Source organism: Ischnura elegans, chromosome 11 (assembly GCF_921293095.1).
Source record: "Ischnura elegans chromosome 11, ioIscEleg1.1, whole genome shotgun sequence".
NCBI classification, from domain to species: domain Eukaryota; kingdom Metazoa; phylum Arthropoda; class Insecta; order Odonata; family Coenagrionidae; genus Ischnura; species Ischnura elegans.
In genome coordinates, this window is record NC_060256.1 from 52728879 (window position 1) to 52749079 (window position 20201).

A 20201-nucleotide genomic window follows, 5' to 3' on the forward strand; every position below is an offset into this window, starting at 1 on the left:
TGCACTACTGGGCCAGTCACAAAGATATCTGAGAAGAATCTTAGCATTCTTCCATGCAGACTACAGAGAGAGAGACTTTATATGACTTATGAGAATATGAGAATGGTTACATGACTATATCGGATAGGAAAACAGTTTAGTACAGAAGTAAAAAATGTAGGGAATCTTGTGAGGAATGTCTTCCCTCAATGACTGGCTTTTATTTCTGAGTTAAGGTGCTCTTGATAATGAAACCAATAAAATAACTCATAAAAATTTCTCAAGACAACTTTCAGGCGTAATTCATTTTAAAATTATGAGACAACAGCTGCATGCGGAAGACTTTTTTCATATAAACTAAATTATCTTTCCAACAATCAAATTACAGAGTTATTACAAAATAATGGTGTGGTTTTGAATATGGTTTAAATGAAAAAAAAATTACTTACAGTTTGTTTTTATTTTTTGATTTTGTTGTCCCAAACAGTTTGTTACACAATTAACAAAATCCAATAACTGCAACATTAACTTGACTAGAGAGAAACACAGAATCGACATAAGCCTAATCCTGAAGTGCCGACTTTGTACCCATTGGTTCCAGGTTCAAATACCGGTGGTGGCAGAGATTTTTCAGAGTCTACCCAATCCTCACTTAAGTGCCTCAAGGAGAGCACTTCTAGTGAAGCACTCTGACCGTCGGATGGGACTTAATGCCAAGGTCTGCTTGGTGTCTTTTGTTAGGAGCAGGCAAATGACGATGTTTGGTTTCTTTCTTGTCGAGCGACTAAGGTCGTATATATTGAAATTTATTAATCATACAAAAAAACTGCTCGAGACAAAAAATTAAAAAAATAATAAACACAAACTGAAAGTAATTCTGTTTCTACATATTTAACTCACGTTCAAAACCGCACTATTCTTTCATGATAATCCTGCATTTTAATTAAGAGTGACTCAGATCAGAGAGATAGATAAACCATAATATTCCAAGATATAATATTACATATTGATAATGATTACATATAGTCCCAAGAAACAATAAACACTGATGAAATACTTCAATCACTTTGGACTACCACCGTACCGACTAATCTCAAAAACACTAATGGCCTTATTCACAAATTCATCAAATGCAGGATATCAATATGTAATATTACATAATATATCCAATAAGCGAAAACTGCAGGCCAGGTTACTTTGTATTGCAAGCATGTACCTGATTCACCTCATATTGACCAAAACCTTAAACCTAAAATTGACTAAAATCACTCACCCTTTTCCCATCACATGCCGCAGGAATCTGCAAAGAGAAAAATACAGAAATAATGACCCAAGGAAATTATAGATCAAATCTATAACAATACCTGGTGAACCACTAAAATCTCAGTAATTCAATTAAAATTCATGCAGACCCCTGAAAAGTGATGGATCGCCATCAGGGATTTTTGTAAAAAAAAAATACACATTGAATGATAAATATGAATGATTAACTGAATGGCCGATATCAATTCTTTTTTTCAATAATTGTTTCTATTTGGATTTTTTGCACTATTTATGCATTGTGGATGACTCCGTAAAGATATCACCATGGCTAGTCCCAGTATTCTTAAATTACATGCCATCTAGCCTGGTTAATACTTGCTCCATTCAAACTTTAAAAAAATTATAAAATATAATCAACACAAATATTGAACCTTCTGTTTGCATGGCCTTGAAGTTGACTGTTGCTGTTATAGTTAAGACAATTTTGGCAGGTTTTAAAGGAGTTTTTTTTAGATAGCGCCACTTTTATTTACAACACATTTCATTTTTCAATGCTAATTCTATTTTCATCTCAAAGCCTTTTTTGTTAAGTTGTGAAAACAGTAAAAATATATTCAAAATGTATAAAATTTTCAACATTCTAGCCTTATTACTGTCTCTAAATGATAGACATTTGTTAATAGACTCCTCTCTCCTAGTTCACCAGCCATTTTTGATGTTTTAATACAGCTGCAGTTTAATGAAATATTTAATCAGAAAGTAAGAAGTGGCAAATTTGTATATCAATCAGTGACTAAAACAAGACTATTTTTTTATAAATATCCCAGAAGGTAATCACACAAACTATGTGATTTGAATGGAATAGCCCAGCAAAAAAAAATAATATCACTCACCTGAAGACCTTGAGCAACCTCCTGCATTTTATCTTGAGATAGGTCAAGGAAACTTTCTATTAGGTCACCATCGATGAATCCTTCACAAGGTTCCGTTTTGATGTCCGTGGTGAAAGACCTCCACTGCGAATGTTCTACTTTGCCGACAGATTTTATCACTTGGGTAAGTCTATCCTGCAAGTCTCTCAGGAACTCGTAGAAGTGAGGAGGAATCTGAGTTACTAGCCCTAAAATGAATTATATTCATTAATAGTTCATATCATTCTTGCCAAGTCACTGTCTATAAACAGGAAATAAAACTATGAGTCACAAATGAAATTTTCATGAAAAATTCAATGTTAGGGAACTTAAACATTTCAACATGCAATGCATAAAAAACAAGTAGAAAATTACACACAAAAAACACAAAATATATCAATCGAATGAATGTTGAAACTTTAACATTCAACTCTGAGATGAACTGCAATATTTAGCTGACTAAAATGAATTGAAATAAAACTCATAATTCAGCTGCAATAGAAATTAAATATGGATGAATTTTTTTTGCAAATTCTAATAACAGTTTGGTTTCTGGCATCAGATCTTGGGTTCCCGTTCTAGTTCTTCATCAACTGTTATCTTTTCATTTTTTTAATTTTCAAAAGTTTTTGATGCTTTTTGACTAAGGAATTATGAAAACTTCATTAAACGACACATTATCTCACAACTATGTACCTGGATACATTTTATCACAAAGTTTAAAAAAAATCAAATTATGCTGTAGTTCCTAAAGGTTGGAAATTCATACTTCTAATTCTTTTAAAAAGGAAAAACTGAGAAGACAATGAAGAAAACATCTCAGAATGACATATCCCTAATCCATCATATCAGCAAAAGCTCGTCCGTCCTACTGTTCAATTTTGATATTATTCATGGAAGACTTAAGGCAAGATGGTGGTATGATACTGATTAGGATTAGGTTTAGCAATTATAGGATACATGAATGCTCTAGTAGACATGATTTATTAATTGAACTTTTCAAAGTAATACTTTACAAGAGACTTAAACTATAAAGGAAGATACTCCAGAATTGTTATGGAAATGCTAACAATTTATTTCCAACTTTGCATTTTATAATGTTATAATATTATGTACAGTGAGTCCTCGTTTAACGTCACTTACCGTTCCTGAAAAATGTGACGATAAACGAAATGACGTTAATCGAAGCATAATATCCCATAAGAAATAATGTAAAAAGTGAATATCGGCTCCTAGACCTCACAATTCCTACGCGAAAAAAATGTAAGCGTATCATATGTGGGGCATTTTTTTACGGTGGGAATGCCAAACTATGGCATAAATACGAGTTCCTGTCTTCATCGACGACAATAGCAGCAGTGACGTAAATCCTTCTCCATTTTTGTATCTTCCAGCATTTGCATTTCGGCTTCGCTATGGTGGTCGCCCGGGTGAGCATCGCCTGGGCATCATCATCGCTGAAACATTGTCACAGTTACAGGAACCAAAATTATTGTGAACTCGGCAAAAAAAGTGACGACAAAAACTCCGAGTTCTACACGGAAAAATGCCTTGAAATCACTTTTTAGGTTCCTGAAAACCATTATGTCAAGTAAAACCTTGCGCACCTACGTAAGAATTCATTTTGCAGAAATTTTTGCCTAAACCGTAATCGCAGTTAAGAATAAACACACCGTTTTACACTTTGCTTAGAGTGACTGTATTACCGTCCACAAAACGAACAACCTGCAACGCCCGCCGCTTCGCCTTTTTTTCGCGCGAAATTTAAAAGACTCGACATTATCGCGAAGCGAAGGTGCGATAAACGAATGACGGTCTCAAAATTTTTGTGACGTTATCGCGAAATGACGTTAAACGGGGTGACGTAGAACAAGGACTCACTATATATAAAAATTCACTACCAATAACACTTCCTTTAATTCATAACTCTAATTCTATCATTTGAAGTGATTAAATAACATATGTTACTCGCTTTGAATCATAAGCCATCATTTTGATAAGAGAAAAGCATTCAAATTGACTACGTGGAAATGTGCTAATTATGTATTTTGATACAGATCTTTTTCGGCTTCAGGCTTAAGAAGCAGTGGAACAGGGAACCTAAGGACGGAAAAAAAACCAATCCTATCTTCTCCTACTAAAATTATGTATTTTTAGCTAAATACTTTTTCCTTGAACATTTGAAAAAGGGAAAAAAATGGAAATAAACCCAATCAATGATGCTCACCTATGGTGCCACTCACAGTGCCAAACAAAACACAGCCATGGGTGGGTGTCGACATATCGCCAACATTTTGCATAACCAGAGAGCCGTGACGGAACACATTCACCATATCTCCCAGATGAAACTGCCCAACTTCTTGCATTTGTTGTCTTTCCTCATCTGTTGTAGCAGCACTAAATTTTGTACAAAGAAAAACAATACACACAAATAGAAACGTAAGTTGCAAATTTATATGTGAGAGTAGCATTAGGGCAGTGCTAATTTATTCAAAATGATCCAATTTAAAAATACTTATCTAAAAATGTGCGAAATGGTATGAAAAAATTATTATGAAGCCAATTTATTATGAAGGCTTGCCATTATCTCTCAATCTAGATCCACTTTGCCAGCATGTAAGGGGAAGGAGGGAAGATCCACACAGTAGCATATACAGAAAACACTCAAGGGTGGGGGGGGGCACAAATATATTTTGAGCTACCTATACTTTTATCGTAATGAAAAATAATCAAGTTACATGCAACGTTTAAGAAACTTTTATTTAAAATGATTATACACATAATCAAGACAATGCCATCTTATGACATAAAAAGTTGCAATTGTGGTTCTGCAATGTTTGACAATGAAGGCAGCCCCGTAAGGGAGGGGCACGTGCGCCCTGGACCCCCCATATGCATCCACCACTGGATTTACAGGACTAAGGAGTGTCGCGCGAATCAAGAAACGCTCCTGGCGTACAGCGGGCAACTTTGACGCAGCCTTTCAGCATGAAGGAAACAAGATACTACTAAATGGTTGAAATTTTTGCCCAAAGGGCTCTAACATGTCATGTTTACCTAAGAAAACGTTTTATCTGGGTCGAAAAACTCAACATTCAAAATAACTGCATCAAGAAGGCCCAATTGGTGTCTTTAGGCGCCTCAGGTAGGGCTATCCGACATAGGACATATCCGATAGCATGAACCTGAAACTACATAACAATTTTTTCTCACCATTTTGCACATTTTGAGACAGCAAATTTTTTTCAATTGGATCGTTTTGAAAAAATAAGCGCTGGCCTACTGTAGCATAACCTACAACAAAGAGGAGACAGTTTGATGATGTTGTTAAATGTTTGCCTCAGTTTGTACCATTCCCACAACACTCAGTACTTACTCATTCCAAACCTCTCTCTCTCTTCTGTACCTTATCTACAGTAGAAGTCTGTTGTTATAGCGAGGATTGCACCATAAAAAGCAAATTCTTGCAAAGGTTGCCCAAGGTAGAAATTTTTATGCATATCATCAACCAATTATAGCATCTATCTTTCATAATATATCTTACATAAATGATAAATTGTAAGTGGCATTACTGAAAATGTAATATATTTTTAGAAATCTATGTCATTCCTTCACTACAGAACATGAGACATCTGATGGAAATACAGCAGACTTCCGATTATCCGGCTGTGGTATATCCGTGTTGCGGATTATCCGTGCATGGTTTTAACTCTCGCGCAATTTTTCCGCGATCTTTATAAAAAATAAAATTGGATGCAAAATCACCCGAGTTACACCATTTGAATGGATACAAGGGGCTTAATATTTCCATTGGAATCACCTTCGTAAAACAGCTGCATTCATAGGAGCTCCGTGTGTTCCTATTGTCCAAGCCTCGTAGTGCACGATCACACTCCGTGATTACAGATACACGTCCCGCAGCAGTTGCAACCCAGGCAAACTTGTGCGAGACGCAACTACGTGGCGTGGTGCCTGGAAGTGTTGTTTCTGACGTTGCGCTGTAATTTTCAAGCATTCGTGCATACCAATTATCTGTATCCGTTATCACACAGCTTGGATGCGTGGTTTTCGAAATCATTTCTTATAAGAAGCCGTAATGATACGAGAACAACCTTGTTATCGCCACCAAAAAGATCACAGACTGGCAAAGATAGCTCTCAATGAGTTCAGAAGGCACTCTAAATTCAATGAATATCTGCATAAATAATAATGTATTGTTTGTATTATGTAAGTTATGAATATTACAGGACATTTAAGTGTAAGTTTGGGTTATCCGTGTTTTCCAGTTATTTGTGCCACTGCTCCCCATCATTAGCCCGGATAATCGGCAGTGTGCTCTATTCCGAGTTTAAGAAAAGAAGCAACACCAAGTATTTTTATATGAAATGGAGTACTGTATACAGTCGGATCCGGATTTAATGTCTTCGCATTTAACGTTTTTCCGCATTTAGCGTTTATTTTTTAGGGTCCCGATTCATTCCCTATTAGGGCAATGTAAAAATTATCCGTATTTAGTGTTTCCGCATTTTGCATTTTTCCACATTTATGGTCGTAAAAATTTTTCCTGCACAAGATTTTTTTGCCCGATTTAACGTTTTTTCATGACGGCTCATGCAAATGATTATCCAAATCTTCGAATTTCTGCTCATCAACAAGAAGAGTCTCATGAAAGTTTACTAAAAGTCGATAGAATCTACCAGGGAACGCTTCTTCAACTGCTTTCTTCCGCGAATGCAGCGCTGGGACCTTCAACTCGCAAGCTAGGTGATTTGTCTTCTCGTAATGTTTCGCTCCCCTTCTGATCCAAACACCAGACACTTTTTGTATCAGATCTGATCTAATGGAGCAAATTCATCCCTTAATAACCTCTAACTACCTTATCCTTCACTTCGTGAACTTCGATGATACGTGACGACTGATGACACGAGTTATACTCCGAGGGCCGCTACAATGATGGTTTCCTCGTAATGTATTCAATTGACGGCTTGTGCCCCTTTCAACTCTACTCTCCAAGGGTAGTCCACTGTTAACCCAATATTTTTCCAGTCGGCTTTTTTCTCTATTCAAAAGAGGCCCAATATCATTTGCGCAGTTCACTACAAGATTCTTTTTATAATCCATTCCAAGGTCAGTTTCCACGGAGGAACAGCTAAAGAACCGAGGAAGTGTTTCCCCTGTCATGATCGTGAGTGAAAGCATTCTTTCCTAACGGAACAGCATTATTTTACATCGTAATTTAGATATCCCGGAGCCCATATACCGACATTGACATAGCTGGTTGATATCGCTGCCGATTCAAAGATATTTATCTGGTGCTATTTTATGTCAAAAGCGAATGAAAATTGGAGTTTTGACGAACTATCATGGTCCATGACTCTAAACAAATCGCTCATGCTGGAAAAAAATCACCGCATAATCAGGGTAAAATAGAGGAGCGCGGAAAAATACGAAAATCCAGCAGGAATCCCTTGGTTGACTGCGACATCATAACTCGGACGAAATTGCAAAACTCCGGAGGCACTGACAATTTTTCAGATGAAATCCAGTTCCATTGAAGATTAAAACTTTTCACTTAACAGAGTTTAGCTAATCGTTATTCAAGGTCCAACCAAATTTTATTAAAAGCTGCCGCGAAACGGTGAGTCGGAGTCAAGGTGATCAGCGTGCCGCGTACCTAAACAACTCCTCCCGGCTCCATTCGTCCTGTATGAGGCCGCGGATATGACAACGAATCTGGAGTTATCATCGAGTTGAATCACCATCGACTTGTACTCATACTAGAAAAAAGATTCTCCATTTTTGGATGACCTCGAAATCCAAAATGTGCGCACAGGAGGCTCATAAATCGCTCGTTTCGCCGAGGCAACAGAAAACGTTAAATTGGTAAAATTCCAGTAAATCTCCCTTTTCCTGGATATTCGGTAGTTTAGAATTCGGGATTAGCGATCTTCTGCTGTCCCTTTATTGAACTCATCTTCATTGATACAATGAAGATTTTTTCGAGTATGTACCTACTTACACCTTTTTTATTATATTAGAAATGCTATAGCCACCTACGTGTCACTTTTACAGAAAAAATTTTAAATTTTCTTCGAGGCCACTGAAATATGCGTAAAATTGAATCACTAATTTCCATAATAATATTCCGTGTGGGAATGCTTTTAAGCTGATGATTATTATAATTTTCTTAAAATATTTCATTGAAACAATTGTCATCTTCTCATTACTTATTTTTACTACCCATTTTTTTTAGCCGATTCCTGAAAAGTATTATCCAACCTTAATTCAGCAAATAACATTTGCTCAATGAATTTGTTGCTGCATGCAGCAACTTTTAGTAACTTAAAATAATATTTTTTATTCATAAAAAGCCATTCCAATGATTACAGATCCTCAAAACTGAAAAAAATGGCAGGTCCTCATTTAGTGTTTTTCCGCATTTAGTGTTTTAAATTGTGTCCCCGCTGAAAAACCTTAAATCAGGATTCTACTGTATTTATAAATGTAAAATAAATAAATATCACTAAGAGATTGAAAAAAAATGAACTCACCTGTCCTTCTGGCAGACGAATAAATTCAGCGAGTTTTCAGCTCCCAGAAAAGTGTCATCGTCCCAAATCTCAACAGCTGTCATCCAGTTGGGATTGTAATCCCTTGCCATCTGCAATCAAAGAGAATATTATCCAGGCATAACGCATACAGTAAAGGCCGCTGATAACATGCCCCACTAAACCACAGTTTCGGAACAATTGACAGTAAAAGTAAGCTTTATAGGTTTTTTTTCCAATAAGTTTCCCATATGAATGCGAGTTGCCCATGATGCCCATACAAACTCAGTCCCCAAAGACTCGATGTATTAACATTGCTATTCATAAACAAGATTCTAATGCTGTCATTTTCAACCATTCACTCTACTAGACTTGTTAATCTGAGAGGTCATTTACTGATTCAGATATAAACTGAATGCTATGGTGATGCTCACTAAACACACTGAGCACCAAAAGATTTAAGGCTTGCTTTGCAATGAAGAAAAATTTTCAAAATATCAAGCCTCAAAATTATGGGGGGAAATATATTTGGAAAAATGTGGTACATATCTCAATATTTTTCAAACCATCACCAACAATAAAAGTAAATTGGTGAACGAGCACATTGTAAAATCAAACTTGGCCCATTTTCTACATTTTTTTGAATTATTAGTGTCTAAACTTAATAGATTTTTTAAATTAATTCATATTTTTAAGAACAGTTTATCCAATACTAAAGTAGAGTATTATGACAGTAAATTAGTCAAAAAAGATATGAAACACCTTCTTGAGTCAAATGACAACATGCAAAACTAGGTTTCAGATTCTGCATGAACATGGACCAGTAGTAAATATCACATACCTCCTCAAAGCTACCTTCCATTGTCTTATACTGTAGAAGAGTCATAGACCTCATCAAATCTCCAACAAGGATGAAATCTCCTTTCGTCTTCAAATAAAGGGCGATGATGTTGTTGAAATGACTGCATTCCAGCCTCAACTCTTTCTCTGCAGTCCATTCAAACAGTCTCACCTAAAAGAGAAGTGATGCAACTTTACCCTTCCGTGAATCTTATTGAAAGAAAAGGGGATCAACTTAGAGCACTCCGTCCATAAAAATCAGAGATTATATACCAATATAAAAATACAATACAGTGAGTCCTCGTTTAACGTCACTTACCGTTCCTGAAAAATGTGACGATAAACGAAATGACGTTAATCGAAACATAATATCCCATAAGAAACACTGTAAAAAGTGAATATCGGCTCCTAAACCTCACAATTCCTACGTGAAAAGAATTTAGCGTATCATATCTGGGGCATTTTTACCATGGGAATGCCAAGCTATGGCATAAATACGAGTTCCTGTCTTCATCGACGACAATAGCAGCACTGACGTAAATCCTTCTCCATTTTTGTATTCTCCCGCATTTGCTTTTCAGCTTCGCTATGGTGGTCGCCCGGGCGAGCGTCGCCTGGGCATCATCATCGCCGAAACATCGTCGCAGTTACAGGAACCAAAATTATTGTGAACACGGCGAAAAAAGTGACGACAAAAACTCCGATGTCTACACGGAAAAATTCCTTGAAATCACTTTTTAGGTTCCTGAAAACCATTATGTCAAGTAAAACCTTGCGCACCTACCTAAGAATTCATTTTTCAGAAATTTTGCTAAAACCGTAATCGAAATTAACAATAAACACACCGTTTTACACTTCGTTTAGACTGACTGTACTACCGCCCACAAAACGAACAACCTGCTTCGCATTTTTTTCTCGCGCGAAATTTAAAAGCCCTGACGTTATGGCGAAGCGAAGGTGCGATAAACAAATGACGGTCTCAAAATTTTCGTGACGTTATCGCGAAATGACGTTAAACGGGGTGACGTAGAACGAGGACTCACTGTATAAAAAAATCAATCCTCCAAATCATTTCTCCTGATAAATATAAGTGTGAGAGGAGATTTCATTTTCCACGCTAAGCAAGCTTTTTTAGGAACATAGTTATAAAGGCATATTGAGAAGTTTGCTTGAAAAATTAAAATGAACACTTTGCAAAAATAACTGTATATAAAGAACTTCAGATATACCCATGTAGCAGATAAACAATGCAACGATAGAGAAAAATAACGTTCACTATGAAAGTTCCACACTGACAACTTATTATTGACCAAGGTTTTGACACTTACTGTGATTATCATGGTGAAGGTAAAAGGTCTGTCTCTTTTTGCAAGCCTCAAGAATTAAGCGAATATTTATGGCAAATGTCATGTTGAGTGTTGTGATACATTACATTTTGTGGCTAACTAAATTAATAGAATACATTGCACCCTCTTATTCACTGCCATAACAAGTGGTTTTATCATGAGAAATAAATATTAGCTAGTACATGTAAATTTCTAAAAAAGAATTCTATGATTATTAACATCATAAAAGACTGCTGTGCATCAAAACAATTAAAGCCAACATTTAAACCTTGATATTCATTAGAAAAGCATCCACTGAGAGGCATTTTCAAAAAATACCGAAGTATTTTGTATAATTTGCAATCCTCTCCACAAAAAGTAAAGTAAGTGTTGAATAGGCACACTAAGCATGAGAACATTCACAATAAATATAAACAGTAATTAATTTGTAATTATGTATTACAAACAGGAAATGACTAGTACGTCTCAATCACATAGACCACCTGGTCCCCCAAAACCAGGGGCTTGTCTGGAAGTGCCAATCTTAGTAATCTATCATAATATGTAGTGAACTCCACACATAATTACAGAGCTATTATTTTCAATAATATCACTCCCTCTATGAAAAGGGATGAGAAAACAGCAATGTAGATGTGATACCTCCAAAACCATTATGTTATTATGTTTCACCACATCCATTTTACTTTAAATTCATTTCTTCCTTAGATAAGAAATATAGCCAAGCACTAATGAGAATGCACCCATTAAGGTAGACCACCTCGACTCCCAGAAATATGAATTCAAATGGTAGAGAGAAGAAATTACCAGCCCAGATGAGGCAATAAGAAACTTAGCATCACATAAGACATACAGTGAAACCTCGATATAACGACACCCCACGGTGCACTAATAAACACTCGCTATAGCGAATTGTCGCTTTACCAGAGGTGGAGCAAATAATAGCCAATATACCTGTTGCGAACAGATATACAGGAACAGGAGTGGTGCGGCGACAGATAAACATCTATCCGATAAACGTAAGCATAAATTCAGACGAAAGGCGATGTTTTTTTGCATCACTAAATTTCCTTACTCAAATAACGACTAACTATTCAAACAATTTATAAGCGCCGCACTGAATAAAAATCATGCAAAGCATTGTTTCGCCAATCATTATATTTATCGAACGACAGTTTACCACATAAATTTGAGACTGAGCACTCCATTAACTTCATTTCTAACAGATCGCTAGCAATTACAGAGGTTAAGGAGTCTTCATGAAAGTCTTCCGGCGGTGAAACCCTCGCTATGGCGAGAGCCAACACCGAAAGGGTCTCGTAAAAACGAATTTTTTAACACGCTTATTATAGGGTCAATTGACGGTGCATCGGCTATCTCTCGTAATAGCGGGGGTGTCGCTATAGCCCGTACTCGCTTTAACGAGGTTCCACTGTACTAACTCTCAGAGTCAATACTCACAGTGTTATTGATGCTGGCTAAAAGTTTCCCATTAAATTCAACCAAAGAATAGCAGGCGCCTTTGATCTCTTTTTCTGCCACCTGCAATATAAAAGCAATGATCAATCATGAGCTGATATAATTCAGTTAAAATCCATGGATAAATAAACAATATACATGCAATGATGCAAAGTAAACAGACCTTGGAAAAAGCAGTAAATGAAGACAATTCAAAAATACTTCACACCCTTAACAAATAACAGACATAATTCAAGGGATATTCATCAATTGACAAGATATTCAAATACCACAACTCATTCTATAGCAAATTAAGAACTTAACCATTGATAAAATAACCATTAATTCAATTATGTCTACCACAAGAAGAGTCCTACCCAAGGAAAGTAGATAAAACTGATAGATGGATCACTTACTTGAGTTAACTTATTATCCTGCCATTGGAAGATTAGTATTCGACCTTGTTTGGGCTCACTTTCTTCTGGATTGACCATGGCCGTACCAACCACATAATATGACGTTCCACCATCTGGACCATCTCCCAAACGGCATGACACCAAACTGAGAGCATACTCACACTGCATGAACTGATGAGCATGTAGAACTAGGGACCAGAGCAAAAATAAAACAGTCCATTTCAGACGTATTACATTTTGTATACCTGAAAAAACAATCTCGCCCACAGCCCTAAAACCTATTTCACATAAGGAGCAGAAATTTAATATGTAATCCATAAAAAATACATGTGCCATAGGATAAATGAAAGTCAAATTTAAGGAGAAATACACATTATCCCCAGCCTAAATATAGGAGGAGTTCTCTACATAGTTTCCAACAGAAGACAATAGCACGACTTCAAAATAAAGAACTACCTCATATAAAATTAATGACTAGACATCTGACACCTAACACTTCAGTAATTAAGACTGTTACAATAAAAATTAATTCAACAGCTTCACAACGTAGAGGCAGAATAAGGCCTCAAAGTTTACTCACATTCTGGATTATGATGCTTAAAGTAAATGAAATACAATATTCTCTTAAATATATTTAAATTATTTTTAAAACAACTTACTATACAATGCACGTACATAGAAAACATTAAGACAAAATACAATAGGCAAATAGTGTGATTCTTCCTTAAGAGATGGAGCTACCAACAGGGAATCTTAGCACCATGGAATAGTAATTATGTTCTTTACATTTTACCAAAGTCCCGCACATTTCCCAAAATCTGCTATCTTCCCTCGACACATCTCTCGGACACTTGCGGGGCTGCCCACATAGCAGAACATCGCAGAATCACAATTGTAACTTTTTTTATATCATAAGATGGCACTTTCTTGTATACGTGTATAATCAGTTTAAATGATACTTTCCCCAACTTTGCGAGTGACTTGAATATTTTTTTAATATGATATAAGTAAAGGTAGCTCAAGATATCTTTCACACACCCCCTTGAGTTTTTTTTTCTGTATACACTAGTGCACTACGTTACACTACTCATACCATGCTTGAAGTGAAGGGCATCCAAATATCTCTCAAAGCTTACCTTCAAAAGTATGCTGGTCTATGATAAGAAGATTATGGACATCCACTTCTTGGCCAAATTCTGCCGTGGAGGGCACACCGAGAGAGCCACTGCCCGGACCAGATGCACTACTGCCTCGCATTCCTTCCCCTCCCCCACCACCGACCCCACTGCTTCCGCTCGTCCCTACACCAGCAGCGGCATTGGCTCTCACAACAAGAGAACCCACTGACGATGATGATGTCGAGCTCTGACTCTGTGTGCTGGCCGACGGCCGACTTGGACAAAGACCAGCACTCTCCTGAACATCAATCCTCATCGTTATCACACCAAAAGTCTGCAGAGACAATAAAAGGATAACCATGAGATGGGCATGCAACATCATTTAAAATACAAGTTCTAACTTCAACCTATTGAACCTCTTTATTTCATAAACCTTTTGATATGGATATGATGGCTAACTCCACGCCATACACAATGCATTACATCAGGAAAAACCTCTCAACTCAGTACCTCTTTTAGTACCCTAAATTCTAAAGTAGCATAACGCAAGCACGTTATACATGTTTACTTTGCAAAACTTTTGAGGGTATTTGATGCACGTTATACATAAGGTGACCATGTGAGTGTAGTGCATTACAATTACAAGGTGGGTACTTAATAAAATATATTTTTAAGCATCTGAATGTTGAAGCATAGAAAAAAGTGAACAAATCTGAACTTCAATGCTTTTAAGAATATGAATTTCAGAATTTAAGGCTTTGCAGATGTCTAGTACATAACGTATAAGTGAGCTTGAGTGAATTTCAAGGTTAGAAAAAATAATTGAAACCAAATTTGTGAATAAAATACAGGTCAACCTCGATAAAACGAGACCCCACAGAGCCCTAATTAACACTCGCTATAGCGAATTGCAGCTTTACTTGAGGCGGAGCAAATAATAGCCAATAAACCTATTGTCAAAACTTGTATAGGAACAGTATTGGTTTGGCAATGGAGACATTTTTATCCAATAGACTTAAACATAAATCCAGACAAAAGGCAATATTTTTTGTTACTTGAAATTTTCGAGACATGCGCATAACAGTTACATGTAGACCTGCAGGCGTAAGTGCATTGGTAATGGAGTATTTAGGAATTTAAGGTGATTTCAAAATTTGTAGCATTGAATATTAAGTATTTCATTATTGTTGTACTCGCTCAAGAGTTTGAAAGGTGGGGATTTCACCTTTCTCAAAATCTTGTCATATTAGCAGCAGCACCATGGAAAGATCATAAAGAACGAGTATTCTCACAATCATAACGACCAAGTTGATGAAAATAATTCCATATCATTAATATGTAAATTTATGGGGACATACAATAATGGTACTTAGTATTTTTGCATTGGTATGATCATTATATGTAGAAATGTCTGTTTTAAACATAGCCAGGCAATATCAGATTTTAAAGACTATTTTTTTGTTATGAGGAAAAATGAATTACTATACAGCCTGTTAAGCAAAAAAAGTCCCTTATTTGATTGTTTCTGTCAGTCCTAATAATGTTAACTGGAAGAAGTCTCAGGAAATCATCCACCATTCCTTTTGATTTTTATGGTTCTAAGATCTTTCTGTGACAGATCTGATACATGTAACCAAAACAGATTTAAATTTGACCAAAGTGGATACAACACTCGCAAACATTATGATCATATTTGAACCAATTGTTAACCATTTATTTTTTTTAGTATTTTGCAAGCAATCCCCATTCTTACTAAACTTTCAGAGAAATATATGCAAATGCTAAGCAATCCAGGGATATATTAACATAAATTAATGTTATTTCAAGGAGTAAAATCACTTGTAACTGTCATAATTCAATTTACTGGTAAAACAAAAAGAAAAATAAACTCACTTGAGAAGCTTCCTGATATGCTATCCTCCTCGGTGATTCACCAAGAGGTACAGTCCGAATATGAAGTTTCTGGATTTCATCTATCGTTCCTATTGTCACTGTACTATCTGTAGCCAAGGCTAAGCTGAAATAAGTAATCAGTAAAGCTATTCAATATAAAAAGACACATAAATAATGTTCATAGTCAGAAAAGATACAATGAAGAAGCTTCACGAAGGTCTTCAAAATTATAAAGAGGAAATAGACCTAATTTAGACCCAACATTTAAGCACTGGCTAGACAACATTAATAAACAAAAGATAATATGTGAATGCATAAATGCAAGAATGAGCATGAAAATTCACCATGTAAGCATCCAACTTGTACAAGCACAAGTACAGAAAAAAGAACCCGTTCTAATTTGGTTTACGCATGAGTAAATTTTCCATCATGGCATACCAAAATAATTCATAAACCACACATTAACTCGTGCATGTAAATATGTATCATGTAACCAGGCTTAAACAAAAATGAAACTCAAGTCATCGATAATTATGACCAGATGTGCCAGTGTAAAAAGAAGTACTTTAGAAAGTGAAGTGGTACAATATGACAGGTTATGAAGTAAATATAAAACATTATAACAGATACACCTTCGTAATAATATTGATGGGAGTGACTAAGTAAAATACATACCTGTCAGGATATGCTTCTGCATTAAGTGAACACATATGATTAACCTCCTTTAAATTAACATTAGAAAACACTAGTTTGTGGTTTGATGAATATATGACAGTTGGTCGATCTGAGCAAGCAAACACGTTTGTTGTAGAGAGTGAGCGAAAAGTTCTCAAAACAGTAGGCTGTGTACCAAGCGTAACCTAGAATGAAGGAGACACATGGATCATAAGCACATCTTAAGGCTATATAAAAACATAAAGTAACCCTCTCAAGTTCATAATTCAAGTGAAATACTAACAAACCAGAGGGAGTGAGACCCGTACGGAGTTTTTAGTAGTAGCAACCACACATAAACAATTTCTAAATGCCAAACAAAAATTTCATATTCCTGCAGCACAATCAAAATTATAATGACCAATGATGCTTTATTGTCACGACTAATACATTGGACTACTTAGTATGGCATAAATGCAATTCCATGATATTTATTAAATATGCTTCCCAGGCTGACTTTTTGAAAGCCGTTAATGTATGCTTTTCCTTTCATTTTAATTACATAACTTTTTAATAATTTTAGGCCAATAAATACTTCCTAACAAATTCGTTATGAAAACATATAATGATTATTAAGATTATATCATATCCCGTTAAAAAATACACAATCAAAACTAGGTAGTTACGTAATATTATCATCATTGACATTAATACTGATGTTTATTCACTGATGCGTACATTGCAAAAGAAAACGAAACAAATATATACACATAAAATTATTAACTCTCCATCTCAACTAACACACATTTAATGTTTCACATACCTTCTTTTTATCAGTAAGAAGACCACTCTGCTTATTGAGTGAAAAGTAAAACATAGAGCCATCTCCCAAGGCGCAGAGGAGGTAATTATTGCCTTCAAACCCAGTCATCAATATCGACCGTGGGATGATTTCTGTAAGAAAATAACAATGAACAATGCCCTCTCATAGCTTTGAAATACATAACTTAAACTGTTATTTTTGATTTAGTACTTAGATTACTATGTCACTGGACCCTCAATATACACTAAAGCTGCACATGAAAACACCTCGTAAGCATAAAAAAACAATACGAAACATAAATAAATGAACGTTCTACAGCCGTTAAACACTTGAAAGAAATGAATTCCCCAAGGCCGTACTCTTCATTTCTACAATATGAAATGTTTTCCATTCAATTCAAACCTATAATTCATTAAGTTAAAAATCCCCAAATTGCTGCATTACAATGAAACTCAGATTGGTTGGAATTGGGTTCATGTGTTAAATGTTGCATATCACAGGGAAGAATTGATATTGCCCTAAAAGATATCAGACCACTCCCTTTAAAAAATGCAAGTACAGTGAGTCCTCGTTCTACGTCACCCCGTTTAACGTCATTTCGCGATAACGTCACGAAAATTTTACAACCGTGATTAGTTTATCGTCCCTTCGCTTCGCGATAACGTCACGTATTTTAAATTTCGCGCTAGAAAAAAGGCGAAGTGGCAGGCGTTACAGGTTGTTTGTTTCGTGGGCGGTAATACGGTCAGTCTGTTCAAAGTGTAAAACGGTGTGTATATTGTTAATTGCGATTACGGTTTTGGCAAATTTTAGCATCAGAGACATTTCCACGACAATGCCCAAGAGAACAATGTTCACAATAATTTTGGTTCCTGTTACTGCGACAATGTTTCAGCGATGATGATACCCAGGCGACGCCCGCCCGCCTCAATTCGCAATTAAAACCATCTGTTCGATTTCATAATCCCAGTTTGCCCGCCCTCGCTCATTTCCGCCATTTTGATTTCGCTCCTGACCGGTCCGAAAAGAAATTCTCGTAGCGAGGGTAGGGCCTATGGACCGGAGCACCGGATCCCCGGTCTGTAGCGTCTGGTAGCATTCATTGGACCGCACTATAGCGAAGCTGAAAAGCAAATGCGGGAAGATACAAAAATGGAGAAGGATTTACGTCACTGCTACTATTGTCGTCGATGAAGACAGGAACTCGCATTTATGCCATAGTTTGGCATTCCCATCGTAAAAAATGCCCCAGATATGATACGCCAAAATTTTTTCGCATAGGAATTGTGAGGTCTAGGAACCGATATTCAATTTTTACATTGTTTTTATGGGATAATATGCTTCGATTAACGTCATTTCGTTTATCGTCACATTTTTCAGGAACGGTAGGTGACGTTAAACGAGGACTCACTGTATTTAAAAATAACAGGGCAAAATTTGAACACACACATCAACACTTTTTTTGCAAAGACAAAGTATGTAGAAGGTTTAAACTGAGCATAACTATGATTGAATTTTTTAACCTTTTGTTCTTAGCATTGACCAATCTATGGCAATGAAGCTGATTCTAATACATTACAGCCATCTGACATTAAATTACTGAACCATTGAATCATCAGCTATGGGCCCCTAAACCAGTACTTCAAACTTTTCCCCACTCTCCCTGGCCATTCCCCTATAGTCCTGTGTACACGATACAATCAATACAACACAACTTAATGTGTAATGCACAGATGCAAGAATGAGGATGAAAATTCACGGTGGGTTCAATTCCATCATTTAAATCAAGTCAAATATCCAAATAAACAAAAATAGTGTCAAAAGTGAGATAAATGAGCTGTACTAATAAACCCATCAGACAATCCATATTCAGAAGAACCAATTAAAGCACTAACCTCCCCCGAGGAATTCACGATTCAGCTCTTCTAAGGATGGTAACCGGAGGACACGTGCAGATATGTCAGTCCACAGACCCACGGCAGCCATCTCTGCCCTTTTTGCTGTTCCCCCAGAACCATCCTGGAGAGGGTTTATGTCAAGGCAAGCAACCTCATGCTCCAAAGTTGTATGGCTGTTAACAGAACATAGAATTCAGTAGAATACTTCACGGGAAAGAGAGAGAATACGCTGCTTCATTACCATACATCATGTACTTACGCTTTCATCACAAGTTCACCTTCACAGATTTCCAAATAATATAGATCACTTCCAGATGCACAAAGAACCTGACATGTGTTACAAGCAACAACACTGATTGTTTTGTCCAATGGTGGCTTCCACTCACTGCAAACATAGAAAATGATGCCAATTAGAATAGGAGAAAATGAATTGTAAGGTTCAAACAACATGAGGATACTTTAGATAATAGATGGTTAGATTGATATTGGTAAATGGCATTACATCACCCAATCATTACATTACATCATCCAATAATATACACACTTTCAAAATATAATCAATGTACACAATATATAAACTTTCAGAGATACGAACATTAAAAAAATTCAAGCCTGCCCAAAATTTCAAATTTGGCACCTTTCGAGTTGGCCAATGGGATGCAGTGTGGCGAAGAAGAATTCGTCCTTTGAAAATAATCTGTACAGAATATCATTAAATCCCGTGTGAAGTCAGGAAATTTTCAGCATTTTGCCTGGTCTTCCTTCCAGTGGACAGCGATTTCTCTTGGCTCCGGCTGCATTGCACGCCCAGCTAGAGCAGTTCGTCACAATAGTGAGTTAACACACAGTTGTGATGCAGGGTTGCATTCTGCAGGATAACCGCACTCCTCAATGCCTTGCATAGGTTTGTCAACTTATGAACACGGTCACAAGGAATGCATCTTGTTCGTATATTGAGGACTTACTGTATCCGGGTAGATATCAACTTTCAACTGCGTCATGCCTCATTCTTCTTTTGAGAAAATGAAACGAATGTGCTAGTTTTTATATATTTGCG

At 36.4% G+C, this 20201-nt stretch overlaps 1 protein-coding gene across 1 annotated transcript in view; it reads right to left on the reverse strand.

Moving 5' to 3' along the window:
• LOC124167728 (DNA damage-binding protein 1) overlaps nt 1–20201 on the reverse strand; it is a 38766-nt gene that overhangs the window by 4419 nt on the left and 14146 nt on the right. The window contains exons 11-23 of the mRNA XM_046545738.1: nt 19404–19529; nt 19142–19317; nt 17247–17377; nt 16445–16629; nt 15770–15893; nt 13895–14210; nt 12759–12946; nt 12346–12426; nt 9543–9713; nt 8705–8814; nt 4381–4550; nt 2136–2362; nt 1253–1279 (exon numbers count right to left, since the gene is read on the reverse strand). Coding sequence (XP_046401694.1) covers nt 1253–1279; nt 2136–2362; nt 4381–4550; nt 8705–8814; nt 9543–9713; nt 12346–12426; nt 12759–12946; nt 13895–14210; nt 15770–15893; nt 16445–16629; nt 17247–17377; nt 19142–19317; nt 19404–19529 — 2032 coding nt within the window. The remainder of the gene's footprint in view (nt 1–1252; nt 1280–2135; nt 2363–4380; nt 4551–8704; nt 8815–9542; nt 9714–12345; nt 12427–12758; nt 12947–13894; nt 14211–15769; nt 15894–16444; nt 16630–17246; nt 17378–19141; nt 19318–19403; nt 19530–20201) is intronic.